Here is a 23973-nt window from a genome sequence, read left to right as displayed (position 1 = left end):
GAAGTTTTCTCCTGGAAAGCTCTACTGACACTTCTTTAATTAGAGGGTTCAGTGACTTGACCAAGGTCACACAAGGAGTCTGCAGCAGAGGTAACCCAGGAGTCCTCGCACTCCCAGCTCTCAGCTCCACAGCAAATTTCCATGCTACATAACTGTAAAGGAGTGACCTACTTTGCAACTTCAGCAACAACAGGATAGCTTTTAAAAAGCAAAGGGTATTGAACTCACAAGTAAAGCAGGGTCAAGTTTTTCAAGCTAGAATAATAGTGCATTTATTTGTCCCTACTGTATGCTGCATTTACGTGCTGAAGGAAAAGGATTTCTGCTTTATGTTATTTATTTTTTAAAAAGGTGATTCAGAGGTTAGCAAAATTAAACCTACCTAGCTGAGAATAACATACTTAGAAAGATTGTCTGGGCTGAGGACGGCGTATTGCCCTGATGCTTGGAAAAAACGCATAGCTTTAGGTTCGGCTTGCCACGTAAGTGCTGTAATGGAGCCTATATTTAGGTATGTGCACACTGGTCCCAACCAAACGATTTCCCTGCATTTCCAACTCCCAGCAAAATAGTGCTGGGTACTGTGTGGCTACCATAAGGAAAAAAAAAGAAGTTGGAATTTAAAAACTTTAAAATGTTAACAAGGTAAAGCTGTAAAAAAATACAATTCCCTTCGCCAGTTGCAATAGAGACATTAAACAGCAAGACTGGAGCGTGTTCGGGTAGGAACTGAGCTGCCAAGAGAGCCGATAAGTGGAAAATGATGATTTGGATCTTGCGTGTGGGTGTAAACACAGCAGTCTGAACAAATTTTATCTGTCACATTCATTTACTGTTGGCATGCTACCCATTTGCTAGAACTACAGGGGGGAAAGCCCAACTCTGCCAGCCTTCCAAATGAGGATGGTCTTTTCCGTGTCCACATTTGGATTTACACTTCTATTTAAAGCCTGTTACTATTCTGGCCAGGCACGTATTGCTCACTTGCCATTTTGGTGCAGAAGGTAATGCTGCTAGAAACGTGAAAACAGCCTGGTCTGCCGTCACGTCCTTCCACGTGCCAGTGGAAACCCTCATTAAAAGCAGGTAACTGGAAACACACAAACAACTCTCCAAAGTCAACGACTGTGTGATCTTCTGAGTATTCTCCAAAAAAAAAAATCGGGGAAGCAGAGAGCAGCCGGGAGTGTACGCTACCCTGCAGGGGGCCCTGCGGCCATTAGGCAACACAGCCCTGCTGCCTTTCCTGGTACTAAATCATTCCCTTCAAGAAACGGGGGAAATTCATCACTTATGCAGCTGTACCAGAAGCAATGTGCATTACACTGAGAATCTGTTTGGCCCAAATGATCTTGTGTTGCTCAAGTACAAAAACTCCCAAGTGAAATATAACTCCCTCCCACATCTAGGTAACAAAAGGGTCACAACTGAATGAGATGCTGTATTTCAGTGGGCTGTAAAATATTTTGATTAAAATAAAATAGGAAACCAGATGGTATCTATCCCTTGCAGATCCTCATGACCCTCTGCCCTCACAGAAACTCATTGCGCACCACAACTGCCAGAAGTGGGAATAGCAGGTACTTACGACTGACAGGCGAAAGACATGCCAAAGATGGGGATGCAGCGAAAAATGCCCTCCCAACGAGTGTAACTAACTCGCTGCAGCCACTGCCCGCTGAAGAGGCCATGCTTGAAGGACGACAGCACGATCTGTAGCCAAGAGAAAGAAAAGGGGTTAAGATCCAACCCAAAACAACTTTACAGCAGCAGTAATGCCGGTGCTGGGATAAAAGGCAGCATGTAGCAGCTCTGCGAGGAACAGCTTACACTGCCTACCACAGCCCAATCTCTATTAGTCAAATTCCCCAGGTCCCCACCCCACCCACACACATTATTAAAGCTCCCAGCAACCTCCATAGGCCTCTTGCCACCGAGAATCCTGGGGTGTATTTTAAAAGATCTATGACATTCCCCCCTTGTTTGATGCCATCAGACATCATAGCACGCACCAGGGTGGAACAATTTCCACTGACACATTTAGCTGGGAGAATTGTTGTTCCCAGCAATTTCTTTTGCGCTTTTTTAAACACATTTTTAAATCCAAACGGGAAGCGACATTTGCCTTGGAGAATCCTGTTCAGCAGAGAGAGACAAAGGTTCCTAAAACAGGACCCCACCTGCACACTGCTACTCCAGAGCCATTTAACAGCACCAGTTCACCAAAGACAAGGATAAACTTCAGGAAAACAGGGAGAGCGAGGTACCCAGATGAGGCCAGGGGAGCTCTTTAGCCATTGACAGAGAAGCTGGCAGGCATTGGGTTGCACAGGAAACAGAAGGTAAATATGTCTGAATGCCTGTTTATAATATCGCCTGAATGGGGGTTTTCTAATCCCCAGAGATTATGTTTTAGTGCAGCCAACTCTCATGAAATGTTGTGGTTTTCTTAAAGGCACAGCTCCGGGAACACGGCAGTTTTGTAAAACACTCATTTATTTACAGTGTCCAGCCTCCTTACAGAGGCAAGCTTAGAAGCGTGACCCAGCACAACCTACTAAAAAAAGTTAAGTGGAAAGAATTTCCACACCTCCCTTTTCTTCCTTTTGTTTCAGCTCTTCCAGTCCTGAAATTTGGGAGAGATAGGGCTGGGGCTCCACGAACAAACATGAGCATCCATGAGGAGAAACCTGAAGTCATTCAAAAGCAAGTGAAAGTCTCCACCACTCAGTAAATGGTGCTATACAATGGGGCTTGGCCAAGCCAAACAGGGCCAGCTTTAGGTAACTCTCAGCTTACCCTACTTAATCTAAATGGTCAAGAATCCATTTACCTGAGTGAAGAAAAACTTTTCTAGAAATATCTAAGAACAAGTATACGCCACGTACCAGACTTAAGGCTTTATGAAGCTTTCAACTCTCAAGAAATAGAAGTGCTGGTGTCTAACAAATAAAACTACTTGCAGCCTGAAAGACATTAACCATCAGCTGCAAAAAAGCATGCAAAGTACACGCTTGAGTTCTTAATGAGAGCTGCCTTCCCCCTACAGATTAGAAGCATTGAGGTTTTCAAGGCAAAACACTAACGCATGATGAAAGTCCCTTCTGCTTCCAGGCGCTCTTCCCCACATCTTCCATCCTTTGATTCAAAGTTCAGAGCCCTAAATTATAAGACACCAACAAGCAGAATAAACCACAGCTTGATTTGTGGTTTGTTATTATTTGTGCCACTGCAGTCCCTAGCATGTGTAATAGCTTACAGACCCACTGGCCAGTTTCTACAGTCTCTACCTCCCCACCTCCACCAGCTCAAGAGCACAGGCACCCAGATCACTCGTTATGCCCAGGACTAGCAGCACTAATTATCAGGAAGGACATTTTAAACTTGAGGCCTGCACCTGCAGGCTGTCCCAGTGGGAACATCTGTGTTAAAACAATAGGAAAACAGCATTCCCAGCGTCGATACTCACCACAAACATGAACACCGTGTAAAAGATCAGAGCCATGGCACTGAATGACTGTATGGAGGCCATCATGTTCCTCTGGAGGCTCAATGGAAGTACAATGCACAGGGAGACGGCAAAGAGCAGGACTATCCGGAAACTGCCAGACACCTGGAAAAGGGACCTGCATAAAGAACTGGAGCACGGAGGATACTCAAAACATCCCACCAAATCAGCAAACCCCGATGTGGTTAACTTTTCCGCAGTGAGAAACAATGCAAAGCCAGGATCAATTTCAAATGTGAAATTCTACTTCTGTACGTATTTAAAGATTTGATGCTGAAAGCTTGCCGTTTCTTTGGCTAGGTCTGTGATTAGCTTATACAGTCACTGGGTGCCACTGTTGCTCTACACAGTGTGTGACAGGTCCATCCTGAAGTGGAAGTATTTGGGGGGGGGGGGCGGTGTGTTTAAATGCTAATCCAGCACAAGCTATTTAGGTATTTTCATGCAATTAAATAAAAACTAAACTTACTTGGGAGACAAGAGACTGAAGTCTTGAAAATTCTGATCCAGAAAATTAATCAAAACCTCACATTGGTATTTATTATAGCAGAACACTCTGAAATGCTTGGAAATATTTAATACCTAATTTGGCTGCAGCCACAACGCATCTTTTTAACTTCACAGTCCCTTAATCGGAGCTTAGCAGCATCAGGCGGAGCAGATAACAGCCCCGCCAAAAATCCTTCCACATGTCCATTTTGCTTCCCCACACGGCCCTCGTGCTGGCTCCGAGTGCTGCTGCTCACAGCTCTCCAGAAAGAGCAGCAAGAGCCTCCTGCCCACAAGGAGCACCTCTTGCCACCATGCATCTTGAGCCAACACTGGGCTCATCACACAGCTTATTTTATCTTAAGGAGGAGGCAGGCGCACAGTAACTTTGGCCACCAAAACAGCAAGGGACAGGACAAACATCCCTCTTGAACTAGAGGGCTGCAAGCGGATGAGAGCTCAGACAGAGGAACTGTCTGTCACTACACTTTAGGGGCAGGAATTAAGACAGGAAGCATCATCTCCTCCAGGAATCTGCTCCAGAATTAATAGAGACCAAGTTAAAAATACTTCCTTTGTTGGAAGTGCCTCATTGGAGGTTTTACACATCTAATTGTTTGCCATACGTCTGGGCTTCCAGCACTTCATAGAGCTAAATGCTCTGTGCACAAGGCGTGCCATTAAAGCTCACCATTAGATGACCCCACAACGGCTCGTGCACTGCTGAGCACACTACTAAGGCAGGACGCTCTTTGCTGTATCTAAGGCACACACAGCTCGATGCAAGAATTAGGACCGCTGCCTGCATTGTAGATGTGATCCAGTGAGGATTTATTTACCTGAAATCCAAGCAGCCGAGCAAAGAAGTTGGACCCCAGATCACCAATGACAACATAGAAAGCAATGCAAGTTCCCAGCATCAGCCCAATCATGCTGCAAAAACAACAAAATAGACAAAGGTTAGGAGACTAGAGCAGGAACCCTGGAACACGGCCCCTGCTCCTGGGCAGGTGTGTGTCAGCAGTCACACTCCCAGTGGATTTGTACTCTGCACAGCCCTCGCGAGGGGACGAGGCTTTGTTAACGCTAAGGCTACCTTAGAGACACCTGGAGATGTTGCCTGGGACTGCCGTAACTGAGCCTGCGGCGATGGGGCCCCCACAAATGACACGTGAGTAGTGAGAACACCGCTACGTGTCCTGCATGGAGCTACAGTTCATACGCTGGGAGCAAGAGACATCCTACATACACTGCAGCTGCTGCTGAAGGATTAAGACAAAGGTTTAGCACTGACAAGGTCGCAAGGGCTATATCCTGCACACAATCGCAACAGCTAAAGATTGGTTAGGATCCTACTGCACCCCCCAGTTTACCAAGGAACATCCAGAAGAGCTAAACAGAAAACAGCTAAAAGGGTACATTTAAAGTGACTTAAAATCTTGTGCAGTCATTCACTTGTGTTCAGAGGTAAAGCAGCATCAGTGTGCCTTGCTTCAGCGTACATTCACCCTCTAACACAACTTTCTGGCAAGTCACAGTGGAGATGAGCCCCAGATTTTGCTGAACCCACACCGAAAACACATTTGGCAACCAGTAGTAAAGTAGGTTTTCTGTCTACAGGGATACAGTGGGCTGCGAGCGAGCTCTCACAGCCGTATGAGCAAGCTGCACATCACTACTGGTGCTAGAGGGGAGGACCATGCTTCTGTCATCAGGCTTGTGAAGGGCAGGCCACCAGTTCTGCATTCAGCCTTGATAAAATAAAAACCAGAGAACTTGCATCCACCTTGCATCCACACCTCACATCTCTGCTAGAGATGCCTTTCTGGTGACAACCCGTGCGTGGGTTTAACTGCAGTTTGGAGCCACAATAAAAAACAAACCTTGGAGATGGCAAGCACTCCTTTATTTCTTGGAAAAACATTTAAAAGAATCAACAAGAGATTCTCTCAGCCCCACACCCCGCAGCAGACGCCTACCATGAAAGTCTCGATACCAAATCGGCTCTCAAACTTCTTTCCACAAAATGGACCACACTTTAATGAAAAGATTGTCTTATGAACTGCTTCTCCTCCCATTCATGATTGCATGGACCACTTTCCCTCCCAGTTCCAATTATATAACATCCCTGTGGCAATTACAGCAATTGCTTGCATGGACAAGTAACATCTGAGAAATATTCTGCGTATTTTTAGTGTTCTGCAGCAGTCTGCAGCTGGGGAGAGGGAAGGAGCCAGCACCACTGACTGGCCTGGGCTCAAGACGCCTCCACCAAAGAATCTCTGCTGGAAAAAAGCAGTGGGGTAACAATGTCCCATCACCCATCACGACTGCTGAATGAGACCTGTGGGGGAGCTTCTCCTTGCATTGGGGTCATCTGAGGAAGCAGAGTCTGTCCTGAAATGGAGACAGGATTTCCCCCCACAAAGCATTTTCTAATGCAGAGGAAGGCAGCCCCTGCTGCAAGGAGCGGGCAGGACCAGAGCAGCTAAAGGGTGGATCCGAGGTACTGAACGCTCTCCCTCCCACTAACTCACGGTGATCTTGGCAGGGATTTCACCCCTGGAAAACGGCCACAAGTGACATGCCCATGCTTTCACAGCACATGCAGCAGAGCAGGAGATGAGTTCACTCCCCGACTTCTGTGCTCCCACTGTCTGGAAAGCACTCCTGTCTCCATGCAGGAACAGGTGGGATATGCTGAAGGCGACACCTGTGAGCTGTGCTTAGGGGATCTCACTTACACTCTTGTTCAAATTCTAGGTGGCAAGGAAGACTTCTGGGACCAGAGAAGGCATGAGGGTAAGAAACAAGAGCACAGCAAGGCCACAAGAGGCTACAAAGCAATATTTTTCATTAAAGAAAACCAAACTGTTCAAGCTTTAAAAAAGCAGCAGATTACCTTGTTTCCACCAACATTTTTCCTGCTTTTCCATAGGCGTGAAATGCTGGCATAAGAGGAAAAAAGTTGCAGTTAGTCAAGGAAAGGTCCAGAACATGGCACACACGTCAGTTCAAAATTAAACAATAACAGTGACAAAGGGCAGCACAGCGGGAACCCACCGGTGTTGTGTTTTGGGGCTGTTCCCTGCCCACCCTCCCACTTTCTTTTTCAGACATGCCCTCCACAAACTGAAAACCACATAAGACAGGAACAAAGATGAGGAAAAGATAGAAAGCAGGTTCTTTTTTTTTTTTCCTCTTTAAAAAAAAAGTGGTGTGAAGTAGCAGTCACACATGGCAACCATTAAAAGAAAGTCAGCGCGGAAGAGAAAATATGCATGTATAAGATGCTGTGTGGCAAAAAGTTACTGCAGTGCAAAATTTCAATCAAACTCTCATTTTTATTTTTATCTTCCCACTATAACTGAACCGCCTGATGCTGCTGGATGGGAGATCTGAGATGGTGCCCAGAACGTTCAATCCCATACCCAGAATACCCAGTATTCACAACCCACACCAAAGGGCTGCTGCCAAGAGACTTTTTTTTTTTTCCCCTCCCATACTTGGGTTGTAGCTTGTAGCAGAAAATAATCAGTAGTCTTTAAATCATTGTGTTTTTTCTTAAAAAGAAAATGCCAAGAAAACTCCGCTTGTATTTTTAGATCTACTGGGTAGAATGGGAATTGAGACCTCCAGTTCCAAGCACAGACCACATTGCCCAATTCTGTCAGTCTTTTAACTGCAGAGGTCCAACATGAAAACCACCACCCTGGATTCCCCTTTGTCTTCTCTCAAGGTACAGCACACATTCCTGCAGGCCACCAGAAAACAAACTTTATTTGCTTCTGGAAGCATCTTCAGCTATTTTAAATACACAAACTCCGATTTCTTTGGACACTGCTTGAGCTAAAAATTAAGGAAACAAGATGTTCTCCCACAGAATGAGAAAAAAGCATGGCAGAAGACCCACAGCAGAAAAATAAACCGGAGCTGTTATGTGGGGTAGCACTGAAAATAGCCAATGGCTTGGTGACAGACCGGGTGGAACAACCGCCACTAGGCGCGCTGCCCGAGTGCGAAGAGCGGCCACACCACTTTGGCCTCCAGCTCTCACCTCGTTTGGGAACTCGCAACCGTAAGGGGAAAAGGCAACAGCCCTTGGGGGATTCACTCACACATCCAAAGGGCCAGGGATGAGAGAGGGGAACCAGCAAGAGAAAAACATCCCTCCCGGTGACTGGGTCATTAATGAGCCAACCTCTACAAGGATTGCTGCTGCTGCACTGCTCCTGCGAGCTCCTCTTACACATCACACTGAAAGGTAGGTGCCTGCAGAAAACAGCTACAGCTGCCGGCAATCGTCTAGGCCGGAGATGCTGAGAAACAATCAGTCTCCTTGGCTGTTCTGAAGTGCTGTTCTAATGAGAACAAGCCTTCAAACACTATGTCAGATGTCCCCATCTGGGGACACTGGAAAAATTGGATCCTTTACCTTCGCAAGGAGGAAGGAGACGACGACTGTAAAATAAATCGTACAGTCAAGCATCTTCGGAATGGGATCTCTAGATGCCTAACAAGCTGGGCAGAGCTGAATCGGCTCAGTAAATAGAGAAGCCCTTTTAAACCAAGTGTGGTTACTAGAACGGGCAGCCTGTATTTCAGCACTTTTCTCTGCAGGGAGTGGAACCGAGCTGTCTCCCAGGGGTGCAGTGTGCTGCTGACAGGGTCGGTACCCAACACAAGTAGTCTGCAAAGACCCAGGCCACTTTCAGCAGCTGTAAGGGGAGGCATAAACTCATCTCCTGGTTAAAGTCTGTCTGGGAACTGCATCCCACTTCTTGTCTTCATCTGTCCAAGGCCCTTCCCTTCCTTCCACGCAGTGCAGGAGAACAGCGGCAAAGAGTAAAATATTTTTAATAGCAAACCCCTTCAGGCACAGAGCACTGCTGAGTGAAGACGCCCAGGCTAGATATCAGCCTGTTGCGACCCTGGCTCTTTTGTAGCTGTAACGATCGCTCTCAATGTTCCTCCGGAAGGGACTGGCTGACCAAAGTTAATTTGCAAAACTTTCTTACATCTTTCAGCACTGCCAAAGCCTCCCACACAATCAGCTGCAGGGGCTGCCAGGATCTCTCGCAGATGTACCAGGGCACAAGCCCACGGTGACAAAGGCTGTCTGTGTGGAGCTGCTCAACCTTGATGCATTAGGATGCATTATAGCCGCACTGCCTTTCCTCTCAGGGCTGTCCCTCCCGGTGGCACCTCTCCCAGGGCAGAGGGAGGGAGCAGAGGCATTTCTTTCAGCGCCAGCGTTTGTGTGCCAGGAGGTGCCAGGAAGTTTAGAAGCATTACTGGCCCTCTGTGTATTCCAGCCCCTTGGCTTCAGAGAGTGCAGAGGATCCCTTCTTCCCGGGAGACGCTCCAAGGTGGAGGGGACTCTCTGTACTTCGGGGAAGCAGCATACACAAAGACGTGTTGTGAGGGGGCAGGGAGAGGCAACCCAGGCAGCTGGGCTGGGAGCAGCAGGGACAAGTCGGACGCTACCTGGGGGCTCCCCCTTCCCTCCAGCACCACAGGCACAACCTCCCACATCACAGAACTTCTTGATCTCTTCAGTTTCTAGCAGCTATAACCTGGCAGAAGCCAAGATGTGCAGCCCGGTAACAACACCTCGGGCACTCTGAGGATGGAGGAGGAAACCCATCTGTCAACAACACGGTCAGCAAGAGAGCCATGTGTTCCTTTAGTTCTTTTACCAAGGCCAACGCCAGCCAACTCTCTCCCCGCCCCCCCCCAGAGAAATAAGGGAAACCGAGTAAAAGACGACTTTTCCTGTCGTTTCACATGCCGATGCAGAGGACTGGAACCCGACCACCTCCTCCTACCCCCCAAGTCAGTCAGAATGAGAAGCAAGGTCAAAGCAGAGGCCAACCCTGGCGCCAGCACAGAGGCGACGAGCTCCAAGGAAAAGGGCTGGCAGAGTCTGCCAAAAACCCACACATGAATCTTGCAGATGTTTTTATTTTCTTGGCCACTTGGAACCTTGCACACTCTTTCCTCTCTGCTCTGCCATAAACGCACACACAGCTCAGATCCAGGCGGCCCGAGCTCCATGCCAGGCTCTCCGCTGGCAGAACCCGATGTCCTCGGCAGCACACTGGGTGGGGAAGCTCGCGGCTTTCGTGCCGAGACCAATAATTTACACCAGACACCCACTACGCCAGCTCCTGAAAACTTGGGTTTTGATCAGTCAATGCTGCATCTCCTCCCCTGCCCTGCAGAGTCAAAACAATTCTGCGCCTATTCACTGTCAAGAGCAGAATTAAACCCTCGCGTTCCCCTGGGGACATGGGGCAGGGGGGAGAGACTGACAGAGGAAGACAACACAAATTGAAAACTACATCAAGAAACCATTTGCTATTCCAACAATATCAGTATGAAAGTTGTAAATTAAGAGGTCAAAGAAAAATTGCAGTTAAAAAAAAAAACAAACCAACAAGCCCTAGAGCTGAAAATTCTCACCCAGGCCGGGGTAGGTCCTGCGCTTGCTGAGATTGGCCGATTTCACCAGGAACATGCAGGATTGATGAGTCATCCAAGAACAGAAAATCAGCAGCAGAGCTCCCAGGACAATGCCACACTGAAACGGGAGAAGAGGGGGGAAGAGACAAGCGCAAGATGGAAAGTCAGTCATTCCGCACAGCCTTATTGCTGTCCCTTACCCCCTTTAGGCTCCCTCACATATTTCCAGCCACACTTTTGCCTGTTAAGAGAGGTCCCTCGACTTCAGAGCAGCCAGGAGAAACATGACGTACAAGCTCAATTTTACTCTCCACAGCCCAAGGACAACGCGGAGCAGCCACCTGTTTCCCACAGCTTCCAGCTGCACCAATTTAAGCACCAAAGAGTGAACTGGGAGCCGTTTGTGGAGCAGGACTTCCACAGCTCCCCTCATTCATTCCCCCAGTGCTCTCCACAGCTCTCAGCAGCTTCACACAGAGCAAAGAAAGACCACTCCTAATCCCGAGGTGCAAACTCTGTTGTAAATTTATTTGATAGCGTGAACTAATTACCAAGCTCACTACCAGGGCTGTCCTGCCTTGCTGGTTCATGCATTTGCAGCGGGGGATGTTAAACACTGGACACTTTTTAAGCAGGTGACTTTAAAGAGGTACAAGTGATGCCAGATCTTTATCACAGCCATCTCCTTTTCTGCTGTATTTAAACCTGGTGTGGCCACAGGGATGGTGGCAGCTCCTGGAGAGGGGGAGCAGGGGCACAGCTCAGCTTAAGGGCTCAACACCTGGTTTGCAAACACCTCCAAGCCGACCCACGTTTATCATATGGATAAATTCTTCAATTGTTTTTCCCTTCTACTCACAGGAAAGGCAGAAATGGTTACCTGCAGACCTCACAACAAGGAAAAATGCATAGTTTGGTGCAAGAGACCTCAGTCTGTAGCGGTTCCTTCGCTGACCATCCTCTACCAACCACCCCAAAACACTGAACCGCCCTTCAAATTGGGGCCAGGGGCAAACGTGCCCCTGACTGCCCTCCCTGGCCCCCAGGGCTTGGGGCAGACACTGCGCCAAGGAACCCCTGGGGACTTCCAGCCGACAAGAGAACGGACCGACACACGCAGCCCCCAGCCCCACACGGGGGTCTCTCTCGGCGGGGGAAACCGTCGACGGTCCCCGATGTCCCTCCCGACCCTCCCGGTGCCTCTCATCGGCCTCAGAGCGACGGGGACACCGGCAGGACCGCCCGGTTCAGTGAGACCCGCGGGCAGCCGACCCCACCAGTCTCTACCGGAGACGGCGACGAGGGGCTAACCGGCCGGCCCCGCCGCCCCCGGGAGAAGCACCCCCCAGCACCGGGAACCGGCGGGGGAGGGGTGGGGGGGGAACGGGGGAACACCGGCGACGGGGGGGGGGCGGCGGAGCGCTCACCTGTCGGAAGCAGAAGGGCACGGTGAGGACGCTCACCCCCACGATGCTGTTCACCACGTTCATGATCAGGCCCCAGTTGGAGCCCGCCGCTGCCGCCGCCGCCGCCGCCATGACCCGCGGCGGGAGCGTCCCCGTGGCGCGGGGTCCGGCTCGCAGCCGCCACCGCCACCACCCGCGTCCCCAAGCGACTCCTCAGCCACCCGTGCCCGCCATAGCGGTGACCAAACCCGCCCCGCCCCCGGCCCCGCCGCCGGCCCCGGCACCGGCCACAGCGGCACTTCCGGGTTCCGTTGCTCCGCTGGCGCTTCCGGGAAGCCAAAAGGCCGGGTAATGAGAGGAGAAGGGCAGAGCGGCGTCGAACGGGCTACTCCTGCCGCCTCGGAGGACCGTACCCGCTGCTCCTGGGAGAACTGGGATGGGAGTGAAACCGGGGGGTCCCCCCCGTCCCCGGCCCGGGGGAACCCCCCCGAGGGGCGGGCACGCGCCTGCAGGTGCAAGCACGTGCCCGCGCACGCCTGCACACGTGCACCGGCACCCCTGCGACCCCCCCCCATGCAGATGCAGGCGTGCAAATGAATGCACACGCACGCACACGCGTGTGCGCAACGCAGCTGCACCCACCCCGAGGGCAGCCCATCGCCCAGGGCCCCCCCGCTGGGCTGGGCAGAACCCTTGGGCGCACATCTGGGCGTAGCACCCAGCTGCGCCCGCGCGACGCACGCAGCAGGTCTGGGGGTCCCTGTCCCGGCCGGAGCGGTCCCCGACTCCGGCGTGGCCGTGGGTCTGTCTGTCCGCAGCGGGGGTACCCCCTGCAGCCTGCTCTCGGGGTGTGGGGGGGGTCCGAGCCATGGGTGCCAACCTCCATCAGGCGGCGGACGATCACCCAACACCCGGGGGGCTCCCTGCCTGCCACAGGCATCCCCCCGGTTCTTCCCACCTTCCTGCTCACTCTTCATCTCCTGAGGAGGAGAAAGCAAAAAAAGAAAGAAAATAAAAGGAAAGACGCGGGAGGCTCTGGACGGCTCCCCCGGGGCCACGCACCACGGCAGGTCAGAGCGGCGCACGCCAACTGCACGCTGCCGTTGGAATGAAACACGCGGCGCTTGTATAATTTGCAGCAATTGCAATGGGTAACCGCAGGAATTTGCTCTACAAAAGGTTTGCAGGGAGGTGAACACGCCTGCCTAATTCCCTCCAGGTGCCGCACGGGCTCGAGGGCCGGCAGCGGCGGCAGTGCCAGCTGCGTTTCTCTGCCTGCTGCGCCAGGGCCGTGCCTGTGTCCCTGCGTGTCCCCCAGGTGGGACGGGGGGGTCCCCTCGGGGCTGTCGCTGCCTTGATCTGGGGGAGCTGCGGCCGTGGCCTGCAGCGCCTGGGGGTGGGACGTGGTACCCCGATGTGGGATGCAGCACCCAGGCAGGGGACGAGGGGGGCTGCAGGGGAAGGGAACCCCCGTGTGCTGTGGGGGTTCCCCTGTGCCCCCAGGAACACGCAGCGAGGCCCATGTGTGCGTGTCCCCGAGGACCACCTCGCAGCCCTGCCCCAGCACCCGCCTGTTGCCACGGGCTGGGGGTGGCGTGGAGCTGGGCATCTCCCACCCATGGGTGCCCGAGCACCTGCTGGGGAGGGCAGAGCCGCCGCCAGGCACCGGCGGCAGCCACCCGCCATGCCTGGAAGGGAGAGCACCTTGCTCCCATGCAGAGGAGACATCTGCAGCGAGTTAGAGGGGAAATCATGTTTATCCAATTAGCGTTACACAGCCCCTAACTCAGCACTGGCAGAAAAAAGGGCTCAGGTGGCTTCTCCGCGTGTGAGCGGCCGCCGGTAGCCAGGAGCCCAGCGAGCACCGAGACCCGGCTGGCTCTGAGTCCCCGCGCCGTGGGACGGGGATGCTGGGGGAGCAGCCCCCGCTCTGTGGCCCCTGACCCTGTCACCAGCCCGGGTGAGCGAGCGCCAGCTTGGGGACACAGTGCGGCAGGGGGCACGGTGGCCCCAGCTCCAATGCCCCGGTGGTCTCCAGCATGGCAGGCACCAACACGGGGTCACCAGCACGAGTGGAGCCACTGGTGTGGGTCACTGGGACAGGCTGGGACAGCTCTGGCACTGCCCGGCTCCCCACATAGTGCCGGTCGGTCTGCTGGGACAATGTGTTTCCAATTGCTGTGTCCCCAGCCCCGCTGCAATCCAAACCACCTGCAGCCGCTCGCCTGCAACCCATCAGCTCCTGGCTACCAAATAAATGGATCACATGCCACGGGCTGGCCACTGCTTGCCGTGGCACCGCAGGCAGGGACAGGCAGCTGCCGCTTCCCAGGGCAAACCTGAGGCTGGCATTGCCTGCAGCCCCTGCCCGTGCAGGGTGGTCTCCATCCCACCCCCATCCCAGGCCCTGGGAACACCGTTGGCATGTGCATCCCCTCCAAAACTAGCCTATTCCTCCGTTGGGTGCCTGCGGTGGCCCGTGGCCCGGTGCCCAGCTGCCAGCATCCCCTTGCAGTGCCATGGGACAGCCACGCTCTCCTGACCGGCACCGTCTGCACCGTGCATGGCACTGGCGGGACACGACCGGGACTCCCAGGGTGGCACCGGGGCTGCACCCCAAGTTGGGTGCTGCTCAGGGTCCTGGGGAACCCTGATCCCCTCGGTGGTGCCAGGCTCAGCCGGGGCAAGCCCCCCTCCCTCCCCTTCACCAGCATCCCCATGCACCTTGCTGGGGGGAGGATGAGGGCCCCCACCCCGGCTAACCCACCTCCTTCCCCCCAAAATCAACAGGGGTTCAACATGCTGCTGCTCAGCAAATGGGAAAGGGGACAGGCTGTGAAAGGGGTGAAATAATTAGACAGATAAGGACTAAAATGAAGGAAAGCAGAGCTGGCCGTGGCAGGGGGTGGGGGGGCATCCCGCAGTCACCAGCGGGAGCTGCTGTGAAGGGCAATTACCACCAGCCCAAAGGGCACCCTGCAAGCCAGCAGTGTATTTATTGCTCGTAATAACTGCCCAATATTGCAGCGGTGGCCGTGTGCTTGTTGCTGCCTCCTCCTCGGGGTTATTTTCTTTATTTATCCCCCCGCAGCAGCCCCAGGAGCAGCAGCTCCCACCCAGCACCATCCCCTCCTCCTGTGCCACTGCTCCCGGGGCTCATCCGTGCCCGTCCCGAGGGACCACAGTTCTCTCCAGTTCCTCAGGTGCCTTCAGCTGCTCGGCCATTACTAACAGCCCAGGGCCAAATCCTGCCTCCGGCATGTGCTGGGGTCTCTGTCCAGCCATCTGTCCGCGTCCCAGCCAAGGGCAGACCCTCCCCAGCAGCACCAGGGCCATTTCCCCACCGCAAACATGCCAAGAGCAAGCACAGAACTCCCTGGAAAGCGCTGAAGCTCCCTGCACCCCCTGGGAGCACAGTCAGCCACCGGCACGAGGAAAAGCCAACCGGGATGGGGACTGGGACAACGGGCTTGCACCATGGACCCCTCAGCCCCACTCAGCTGGCACGGCGTGGGGCACGGCATCTCCGGCTGGCTCCTGGAAGCCGGCGAAGGGCAAAGCAAGGCCCCGTTCGTTTTGTTAGCGCGAGAGAGAGGAACGGAGCTGGCGGCAGCATCCCTACCGCGGGATCTGCCGGGAAGCCCTGGCAGCTCAGAGCCCTTCCCAGTCCTGCTCGATGGCCCAGATTCCTCCCGCCTGGATTTGGAGCCACAGAGAATAAACAGCCCCAGAGGGCTGCCGGAGCTGCAATTACTGTAATTAGAAAAGGTGGCTTAGGGCCGGCTGGGGATCCCGAGCTGTTTTATGAAAATGCAACACCCCCCCCCGGGGAGGTCCGGCAGCTGCTGGGGCTGGGCAGGGAGCGCTGCTTTGTCTGACGCTGCTCCGTGGGGATGCACGCACCTCTGTGCACGTGCACGCGTGTGCTTGGGTGTGCAGGCATGTGTGTGTGTACACATGCTGTGCTGAGCAGAACCAGGCAGAGACAGATTTGCAACTCTCACGGGTGGTGGTATCCCAGGAAAAATGCCCCAGTTCGGCTCTGCCCAGTGGGATGCAGGCATGGGAGCTCCCACCCCTGCCCCACCATCCCTTCCTCACTCACGGCTGGTATTTGCCTCTGCAAGAATTCACCTCGGTAGCAGCTCCGGGTCGGGGGGCTCTGTGCCGCAGCGTGCCGTGGGGCTCGCATGAACCACCCACGGTGCAGGGCAGCTCTCCCCCAGGACTGCGAGGCCCCAGGGGGCATCCCTGCCCTCCCTTCTCTGCCAGGCAGATTCCCTGGGGCGAGGCGGACACAATGTATGGGACTGCAGGCTGGGGGGGGCCCCAGTGCAGAGTCCCAGAGGAATGGGAACCCCCTTCCCAGGCTGCCAGGGCAGAGTCCACTCATGCCACAGCCCAGAGGTGGGTGCACCCGAGGGTCTGCGCCCACGCACCACACAGAGCACCCCGTGTCCCCCCCTCCCTGCAGGGGTCAGCACCCACCGCCAAGCAGGCCAGGGCCGCTTTGCTCCGCGCCACGGCCGGCCCCAATGACAGATGCCTGGCAGAGCCCAGGAACAACCCGGCAAGTATTTAAAAACATAAATTAAAACAAATTGCGTTTTTATATTGCAAATAAGGGCAGTTTTATCGGTTTTATTGCATAACAACCATTAATGAAGTGCAGTTTCAGGCACCTTAATTGCTCAGAGACTAAAGTTCAATCCATATCTGCGGCGCAGGCTGGAAGCCGCCGTGTGTCATGCGAGTACCTGGCAGATTGGAAATGTAAATAAATTTATGGTCGCTATTAGGAAAATGGAGGAGAGGGACCCGATTTCTCTGGGCGAGAAGTGGTGGGGGTTAAACAGCACAAACCGTCCCGGGGGGAGGTGAGAGGCTATGGTGACGCCCCCCCCAGCCCCGGTGTCACCCCAATGTCCTGGCACACGTGCCGTGGGGTCCCGCAGCCTGTGCTCGCCGTGGGGTGGATTTCAGGGCAGATGTCCCCCCCAGGGCATGAGGAAAGCTGGGGCTGCCCGGGCCGGCGGACCCCCGGGGTGATGCAGAGCCCCGGCCGGTAAGGGGGGGGGGGCGCCGAACGGGGACCCCCCCCGCCCCAGCATAACAGACGCGTGGGCGTGCAGGGAAGGCACAGCCACACACGCGAGGCACACAGAGCCGTGCGGGCCAACGGAGGACGGCAGCACCGGGGCCGAGGAGACGCGCGGGGACCGGACGGGGATCCACCCGCGAACACGCACCCGCGAACACGCGGGACACGCATCAGACGGGCCACCGCGCTCCCCCACCCCCCCGTTCCCGTCCCCCACCAGCCCCGGCACCGTCACGGCCGCACGTACCATCTGTACCGAACCGAACCTGGCCTTGCCGTACCGGGCCGCTCCTCCCGCCTGCGCGGCACCGTGGGACAGAGCCCCGCCCCCTCCCGGAGCGCGCGCCGCCGCGGGGGGCGGAGCCACGCGATAGGCCCGCCTCTCCTATACGCGCATGAATGGATGCGCCCCGCCCCGCCCCTTATAAGGCATCTGGCGCGGCTCGGAGGGAGGGGCTCGCCCGCGTTCCTTCCTCCCTCTTCGTCCCGCCCCCCTCGCCGCGGTTTTACCAATCAGAGCGGCGCGCCGGGCCCCCCGCGGGCGCCGGCCTTTGTTTGTGGAGGGCGCCGGGGCCAATGGGCGCGCGGGAGGGGGAAGGGTGAGCCAATGGGCGCGCGGGGGGAGGGGCGAGGCGGGGCGGCCGCTTATGGCCCGGCCCGGCCACGTGCTCGCGGAGCCGCCACCGCCGTGCCCGGGGACACGGAGCAGCCCCGGGACGTGTCGAGTCCCGGCCCCGCCGCTCCCTTCACGTCCCACTCTCCCGGGAAGACCGAGCCCCCCCCACCCGCCCCGAGCCGCTCCCCACGGGTGGGGATGTGGCCGTGACACCCCTGCACCCCCCCGTCCCGGTAATCCCGGGCCCTGGGGAGCGCTCCCACCCTGCTGGGCTGTGGCCCCGCCAATGGCCACCCCAGGGGCACGGTGCTCCGGGCACCCCCCCAGCACCCAGCAGCCCCAAGGAGAGGTGGCCGGCCGTGCGGTGTCGATGCCGGACTCTGTGTGCCGGCACTGCCTTGGCACCTTCCTGCCCCGGGAAACCCCGGGGGGGCCATGGTGAGGAGGGGTCCCAGCCCCGGATGGGTCCCTCAAGGCTCTGTCCCGGGTGCCCGGTTGGGCAGCAAAGCCCAACTGCCTGCAGCCCCCACCCTGTGCAGCCACGCGTGGACCCTCGGGGCTGGGATGTACGGCCGTGTGCCGATCCGTGTGCTGGGAGCCGGCTGTGCCGAGCACCCACCACATGCAGGGGAGCAGGGAGCTGCCACCACCGCAGCTGTGCCGGATAGGAACATCCTGAGGGGCCCAGAAAAGGCTGCCGGGAAATCCCAGCCCGTGCCGGGGTTCTGTCCGGGAACCGCCAGCCCCTCCTTGGCCATGAGAAATTTCCTGCTTCCCAACCGGCCCCAACGCCAGGCCGGCCACGTGCCTGTGCCGTAGGGCCGTCCGCTGCTGGGCCACGCTCACGGCAAAGCCGGTGTGTTAAGTCACTCCCAGGCCAACAGGGGCGAGCATGGCTGCTTGAGACGAGCCTTTTGCTGGAAAGGTGAAGGTCACGGTGGTTTTTACTATCCCGGCTCCCATGTTTGACAGTTCCAATCCCCTCCAGCGCTCCAGGACGCTGTCTATCACGGCAGGGGCTCAGCCTTACGCCGGCCACGGCACTGCCGTTCCCGTCCAGGAGCCGTGGTGGTGGCCGGTGATGGCCAGATCAAGGGGTGCTGCTTCTGCTGCTGGGTTTCCCAGGCCCTGGCTGTGCTTCTCATCCCCCTCCCTGTGTCCCCCCCGCTACAAGCCTGCAGCTCCGGTGCCGGCCACCCGCATGTCTCCGCCACATCCCGAGGAAGAGCTGTCCATCCATCCATCCGTCCAGGCCTGGCTGTGATGCTGCCCAAACTGCAGGCAGCAGCACCGCAGCAGCCAGGCAGGGGGGCAGCCCCAGTGTTACGGGGGGAGTCAGGGATGCCGGCGAGCCCCGGGCCAGCACCGCCGTGCTCTCTGGCAGGCGGGGAAGCGCCGGTGCATCTCCCCTGGCTCGGGGAGAGAACAAAGGAGGGCATCTGCGGCAGAGGGAGTGCCGCTGCCGGATGCGCTGCGGCGCAGCTAATCCACCCCGCGCCCTCCTCGGGGCCCCGGCACACCCCGCTGCCGCTGTGCCCCCGCCGCTGGCGTGCCCCCGGCACAGCCCTCCCGCATGGCCCCGTGCACCGGCTGTCCCTTGCACTGGCAGCACCGTGTGCCAGGGAAAGCGGCTGCTCCGACGGAGACACGAGGGTCCGTGCAGAGCCAGGGGAGGGGGCCCGGCCCGGCTCCCCCCGCAGCACCGCGGCCCCGGCCTGCCGCCCTCGTGGCGTGACTCGTTCAATCCCACCATGCGCACCGGTGTCGCGGTGGTATTCACCCCGGCTAATGCCGCGCCATAAAGGAAACGTCTTACATTAACGACTTTTGTCACTGAAGTCATTAACATAATAGGACTTCCACATCAAAATTGAATATTAATGCTACACCCGGCTGCGGAGTGAGACGGATAATTGCTCTAATACATTTTCCAGTAGGATTTTCGCATCGCAGCAGCAATTGCATTAGCAAACCCGATTATTACCACGGCCGATACAATGGGACAGTTAATGGGAGTTAAGTTCCTTCCTTTTTCCTTGGGACCCCTGAGCGGCTGCGGCTCTGTGGCCCCCCCTGCCCCCCCCCCACCCTCAGAAACCTCCCCGGGCCACGGGGCAGGGGGACAACATCCCCAGGCTGGGATCAGAGGTGACAGCAGCGCCAAGCTGCCTCTTCCCTCCGCATCTGCAAAGACGACCCTTAGTCGCAGATGGCCTTGCAACACGCCGGCAAACCCGTGGCCAGCTGGAAACCCGCCTGCCCTGTGCGCCAGGAGGCTGAGCCGCCTGTGTTGCGCCATGTCGTGCCGTGCCATGCTGTGCCGTGCCGTAGAGGCCTGGGACGGGCTGAGCATGGGCAGCAGCGGGGTCACATCAACCGGGGGGTCCAACCATGGCAGTGCCGGGGAGGACTGGGGAGAGCAGGGGGTTGCTCTGGCTCCAGCTCAGGGCTGACCCTTTCCAGGGGGGTTCAGCAGCTCCCGTGAGGATGAAGCACCGAAATGGCCAGGGCAGGTGCCCGCTGCTGGGAGAGCAGCTCCAGCCAGGCAGGTGGAGGAGCTGGAGACCATGCCGGGTCAGGGTGCCAGCACGCCAGTCGCAGCCTCCTCGCTGCACCCCCAAATGTAGCCAGGCCAGAGGAAGACCCCCCTGCGCAGGGACAGGCAGTGCCCTGCCTGCAGCCCCTGCCTCTGCCACCGCACCCCTTCCTCAGGGTCCTCTCCTGCCCACCCAAGGGTTCCTCCGCGTTCAGGGTGCTCTGCGACGGCACGGCCCCAGCCTGGCTCCTGCTGCCGGCCCCGACGCAGCCGTGCAGCAGCACGCAGGGCCAGCGGCACAAACGCTCCCTGCGGGCACCGCGCCACGCGCGCACCGGGAGCCGCAGCAACGTGCGGCCCATGCACCCAGGTGGGAGCAACGCAGGTGCAGGACTCGGGGTGGGGGGGGACGACGACAGGGACACGAGCACCATGCATGCACGCAGCAGCGGCGCAGGGCTTTGGGGCTGAGCACGGTGCATGCACGCAGCAGCGGCGCAGGGCTGGGAGCTGTGGAGGGCCCATTCAGCAGCAGCTCTTGGTCTCTGGGGGGGTCGGGGGGGGGGGCCGGGAAAGGGCGGAGAGCTCGGCCCGGCCCCCACAAAGGGCGGCGGGAGGGGCCCGGTCCGCGGAGCCCCGGGACGGGGCTCCGCGGACCGGGCCCCTCCCGCCGCCCTTTGTCTCCGGTCCCGGTGGGGCCGCCCCGGGCGCGGACAAAGGCGGCTACGGGGGCGAGGGCGTGGGTATATGTGAGAGGGGGGGCCGTCATTAAACTGGCTTTAATTGCACTCGTCTGGGCTCGCTTCATTGATCAAGCTCGCTCAGGGAGCCCACGCGGGGAGGGGGGGCTGCCCACGGGGGATGTATACCCACTGGTGGGGGGGGGGGGGGGGGTGCCCCCCAGAGAATCTGCCCATGGGGGGTTCTGCTCACGGTGGAGGGGGTCTGCCCACTCCCGCCCTGGTGCTCGCTGGGGGAAAGAAGAGCCTCACAGCCGCTTTTGGGCTTTTTCTTTTTTGTTCTTTTTTTCGTTTTTTCCAGTAAGAAATCATTTCCAAGCGCTCCCCGACCACCAGCAGCCGAACAATATGCCGGCCCCAACCCACTGGGCTGCTGGCACCCGGCACACTGTTACCCCAACGCCGGGATTTGCCTCGCGCTGCCACTCGGCGTTGCTTCCGTGCGCTGGGTTAATCCGTAATGTTATTTATCAGGCCGGAATGCTTTTCTTGGATGGAGAGGGATCCAACGGGGATGTTTTTAGCACGTTTCCCAGAGCGCGGGGGTGACTATGGGCTGCGGCTCGGCGCTGCCATGAACATCCACGGGAAGATGCTCCGCAGGATGGTCAGGATGCAGCCAGCCCCGCTCCCTATGGCAGGTTTCCCCAGGCAAGTAGGAGCCCCGGATCTGGCTGCAGAGCTCAGCCCGTGCCGGCCAGGCTGCTCTGCTCCGGCAGCTGCATTGAAATGCCACAGGGAAAATAATCCGGGGGAAAAAAAAGAGCTTTTCAGGGGGCAGCATGCAGCGAGGGTCCATCCCCGGAGGGTCCCAGCACATCTCCCCTCCTGCAACCCGGCCCCCGCCCCACTCCTCACCCGGGTGGAGGAGAAATCCCTGCTGCGCAGACGGGCCCGCGGCACCACGGTGCTCACCCTGGGCAGCGCTGCCTGCACCGCGCCGGTGCCTACCGGCACCGTGGCCTTCGCACCGCGGCCGTGGAGGAGGCTGGGTGCGCATCCCTCTAGGCGTGTGTCCGTGTGTCCCTGTGCATCGCTCCCTGCTGCAGCTGCACGTCCCCCTGCACTAGAGCGTGTGCCAGGGCTGTGCCCCGCGGTGCAGCCGGCTGGCCCTGGCCAGCTGTCCTTGTGCCCCGTCCCGGTGGGTGCGGGAGCGTGCTGCGTCCATATGTCCCGGTGTGTGCAGGTCTGTCCGTGCGGTGCCGGGGCGCGGTGCGGCCGTGATGCCGGAGGGTCCCCACAGGCTGTGCCACATCCCCCGGCCGCTCGCCCTCCTAACTCGATTGTCGTCCCGGCGTAATGAATAGCTCCGTTGTAATCTAATAGCTTTTACAAGTTATTTAGATTTATTTGAGCATTTTCAATCAATTACGTCCTTTTATTTAAAAAAAAAGAAACCAACCTGCAGTGCCCTGCCGGGGACCCACGGTGACAGGCACCGTCAGCCCCCGCTGTTCCCGGTACCGGCCCCGGCCTCCGCGCCGCTCCTCTACCTCCGCCGCCTGCTCACCACCCTTCCCGTTGCATGGTCCTGGGGGACGCATGGCCCCCGGCTCCCCTCACCCCGTGCAGCCCCCCTGCATCGTACAGCCCCTTAATATTGCACTGCCTCCCCCCCACCTTGCACCGCGTGGCCCCCCCAGCATTGCACACTCCCCCCTCCACATTGCACAGCCAGCCCCCCAACATTGCACCGCAGGGCCCCCCAGCATTGCAACTCCCCCCATTACACAGCCCCCTTAACACTGCACCCCCCCAGCATTGCACACCCCCCTCCCATGTTGCACAGCCCCCCAACATTGCACCGCAGAGCCCCCTTAACACTGCACCCCCCACACACATTGCACGGCCCCCCAGCATTGCACACCCCCATCCACAATGCACAGCCCCCCAACATCGCACCGCACGGCCCCCCAGCATTGCACAGCTCCGTTAACACTGCACCCCCACACACGCTGCACGGCCCCCCAGCATTGCACCCCCCCCACATTGCACAGCCCCCCACACACTGCAGAGCCCCCCAACATCGCACCCCCCCATTGCAGAGCCCCCCAACATCGCCTCGCACGGCCCCCCAGCATTGCACACCCCCCCCCACACTGCAGAGCCCCCAACATCGCACCCCCCCATTGCACAGCCCCCCAACATCGCTCCACACAGCCCCCCAGCATTGCACACCCCCCCACTGCACAGCCCCCCAGCTTCGCCCCGCAGGACCCCCCCCAACACCGCAAACCTCCACCTCGCAGGGCCCCCAGCGCTGCAGTCCTGCGTGTCCCCCCCCCCACCTTATAACCCCCTGGAGCCCCCCCCTCCCCGACCTGCCAGCAGTGCGGCGGAGCCGGTGGCGGACTCCGGCCCGTTCCCCTCTCGCCGCCGCCTTTGATCTCCCCCGCGCCGCTCCCGGCCCTCGGGGTCTGCCCGGGGGGGGAGCCTAGAAACCGCCCCCGGTTCTCCCCCCCCCCCCTCCTTCCCCTTCCCTTCCCTTTTCCCGGCCGGGGGCCGCCTTGAAACCGCGCGCGGGGCCCGTCCTCGCTGTTGGCAGGGGCCGGCCAATCAGCGCCTTGTTTACACTGCGTGATTGACAGCGGGCTGGCGGCCTGCCAGCCAATCGGCACCCGGGGGCGGGGGAGGAGGGAGGGGGGAGGGTGTTGCGTTGCAGCGGGGGTTGCATTGCACCTTCGGTGCAATGCAACCCCCGCTGCAACTCAACACCCCCGCCGCTGCGCCGCGCCGCGCATGCGCGCTCCTCCCTCCTCCCTCCCCTCCCCATTCATCCGCCGGGCTTGAATTAGGCGCCGCCGTCGAGGGTCTCCACCCTCGCCGCGTTCTGATTGGCAGGCGGCTGGCGGGGAGCCAGCCAATGGGGAAAGGCTTCCCCGGACGCCGGGCGCGCGGAGGGGAGAGGTTGTGGGAGAAGAAGAGGGGAGGGGATTGCGAGCCGGCGGGGCGCGAGCGCCGCGCGGCGGCCAATCACCGGGGGCGCGCGCGCGCGCGCGCGCGGGCGCGCTGGGGGCACGCGCTTATTAGCATGCGGGGCGCGTCGCCTCGGCGGAGTGCGCGGCGTGAGCGGGGAGGCGCGGCGGGGTCCCCCCACCCCCCCCTCCCACCC

The 23973-nt window shown here is 58.1% G+C and overlaps 1 protein-coding gene and 2 long non-coding RNA genes across 5 annotated transcripts in view; all 3 read right to left on the bottom strand.

The window, feature by feature from the left end:
* The window catches only part of SLC38A10 (solute carrier family 38 member 10), a 38565-nt gene extending 26436 nt beyond the window's left edge, over nucleotides 1-12129 (bottom strand). The window contains exons 1-6 of the mRNA XM_069799438.1: nucleotides 11890-12129; nucleotides 10463-10580; nucleotides 6900-6945; nucleotides 4837-4930; nucleotides 3470-3613; nucleotides 1589-1713 (exon numbers count right to left, since the gene is read on the bottom strand). Coding sequence (XP_069655539.1) covers nucleotides 1589-1713; nucleotides 3470-3613; nucleotides 4837-4930; nucleotides 6900-6945; nucleotides 10463-10580; nucleotides 11890-12000 — 638 coding nt within the window. The 5' untranslated portion in view covers nucleotides 12001-12129. The remainder of the gene's footprint in view (nucleotides 1-1588; nucleotides 1714-3469; nucleotides 3614-4836; nucleotides 4931-6899; nucleotides 6946-10462; nucleotides 10581-11889) is intronic.
* Nucleotides 12130-16493: 4364 nt separating this feature from the next.
* On the bottom strand, nucleotides 16494-17451 carry LOC138688321 (uncharacterized). Its single transcript, XR_011327344.1, has 2 exons — nucleotides 17217-17451; nucleotides 16494-16625 (listed from the first exon to the last, which is right to left on the bottom strand). It is a non-coding gene; the product is annotated as an uncharacterized lncRNA (long non-coding RNA).
* Nucleotides 17452-21127: 3676 nt separating this feature from the next.
* Nucleotides 21128-23471, bottom strand: LOC138688237 (uncharacterized). 3 transcript variants are annotated; one of them, XR_011327299.1, is made up of 3 exons: nucleotides 23183-23471; nucleotides 22264-22438; nucleotides 21128-22187 (listed from the first exon to the last, which is right to left on the bottom strand). It is a non-coding gene; the product is annotated as an uncharacterized lncRNA (long non-coding RNA). The 3 variants fall into 3 exon arrangements; XR_011327297.1 differs by having other exon boundaries at nucleotides 21128-22438; XR_011327298.1 differs by lacking the exon at nucleotides 22264-22438.
* Between the last annotated feature and the right edge of the window lie 502 nt (nucleotides 23472-23973).

The sequence above is a fragment of the Haliaeetus albicilla genome, chromosome 12 (genome assembly GCF_947461875.1).
Source record: "Haliaeetus albicilla chromosome 12, bHalAlb1.1, whole genome shotgun sequence".
Classification (NCBI taxonomy): domain Eukaryota; kingdom Metazoa; phylum Chordata; class Aves; order Accipitriformes; family Accipitridae; genus Haliaeetus; species Haliaeetus albicilla.
Note: the sequence above shows the minus strand (reverse complement) of the source record. Positions and strands in the feature narration are given on the sequence as shown.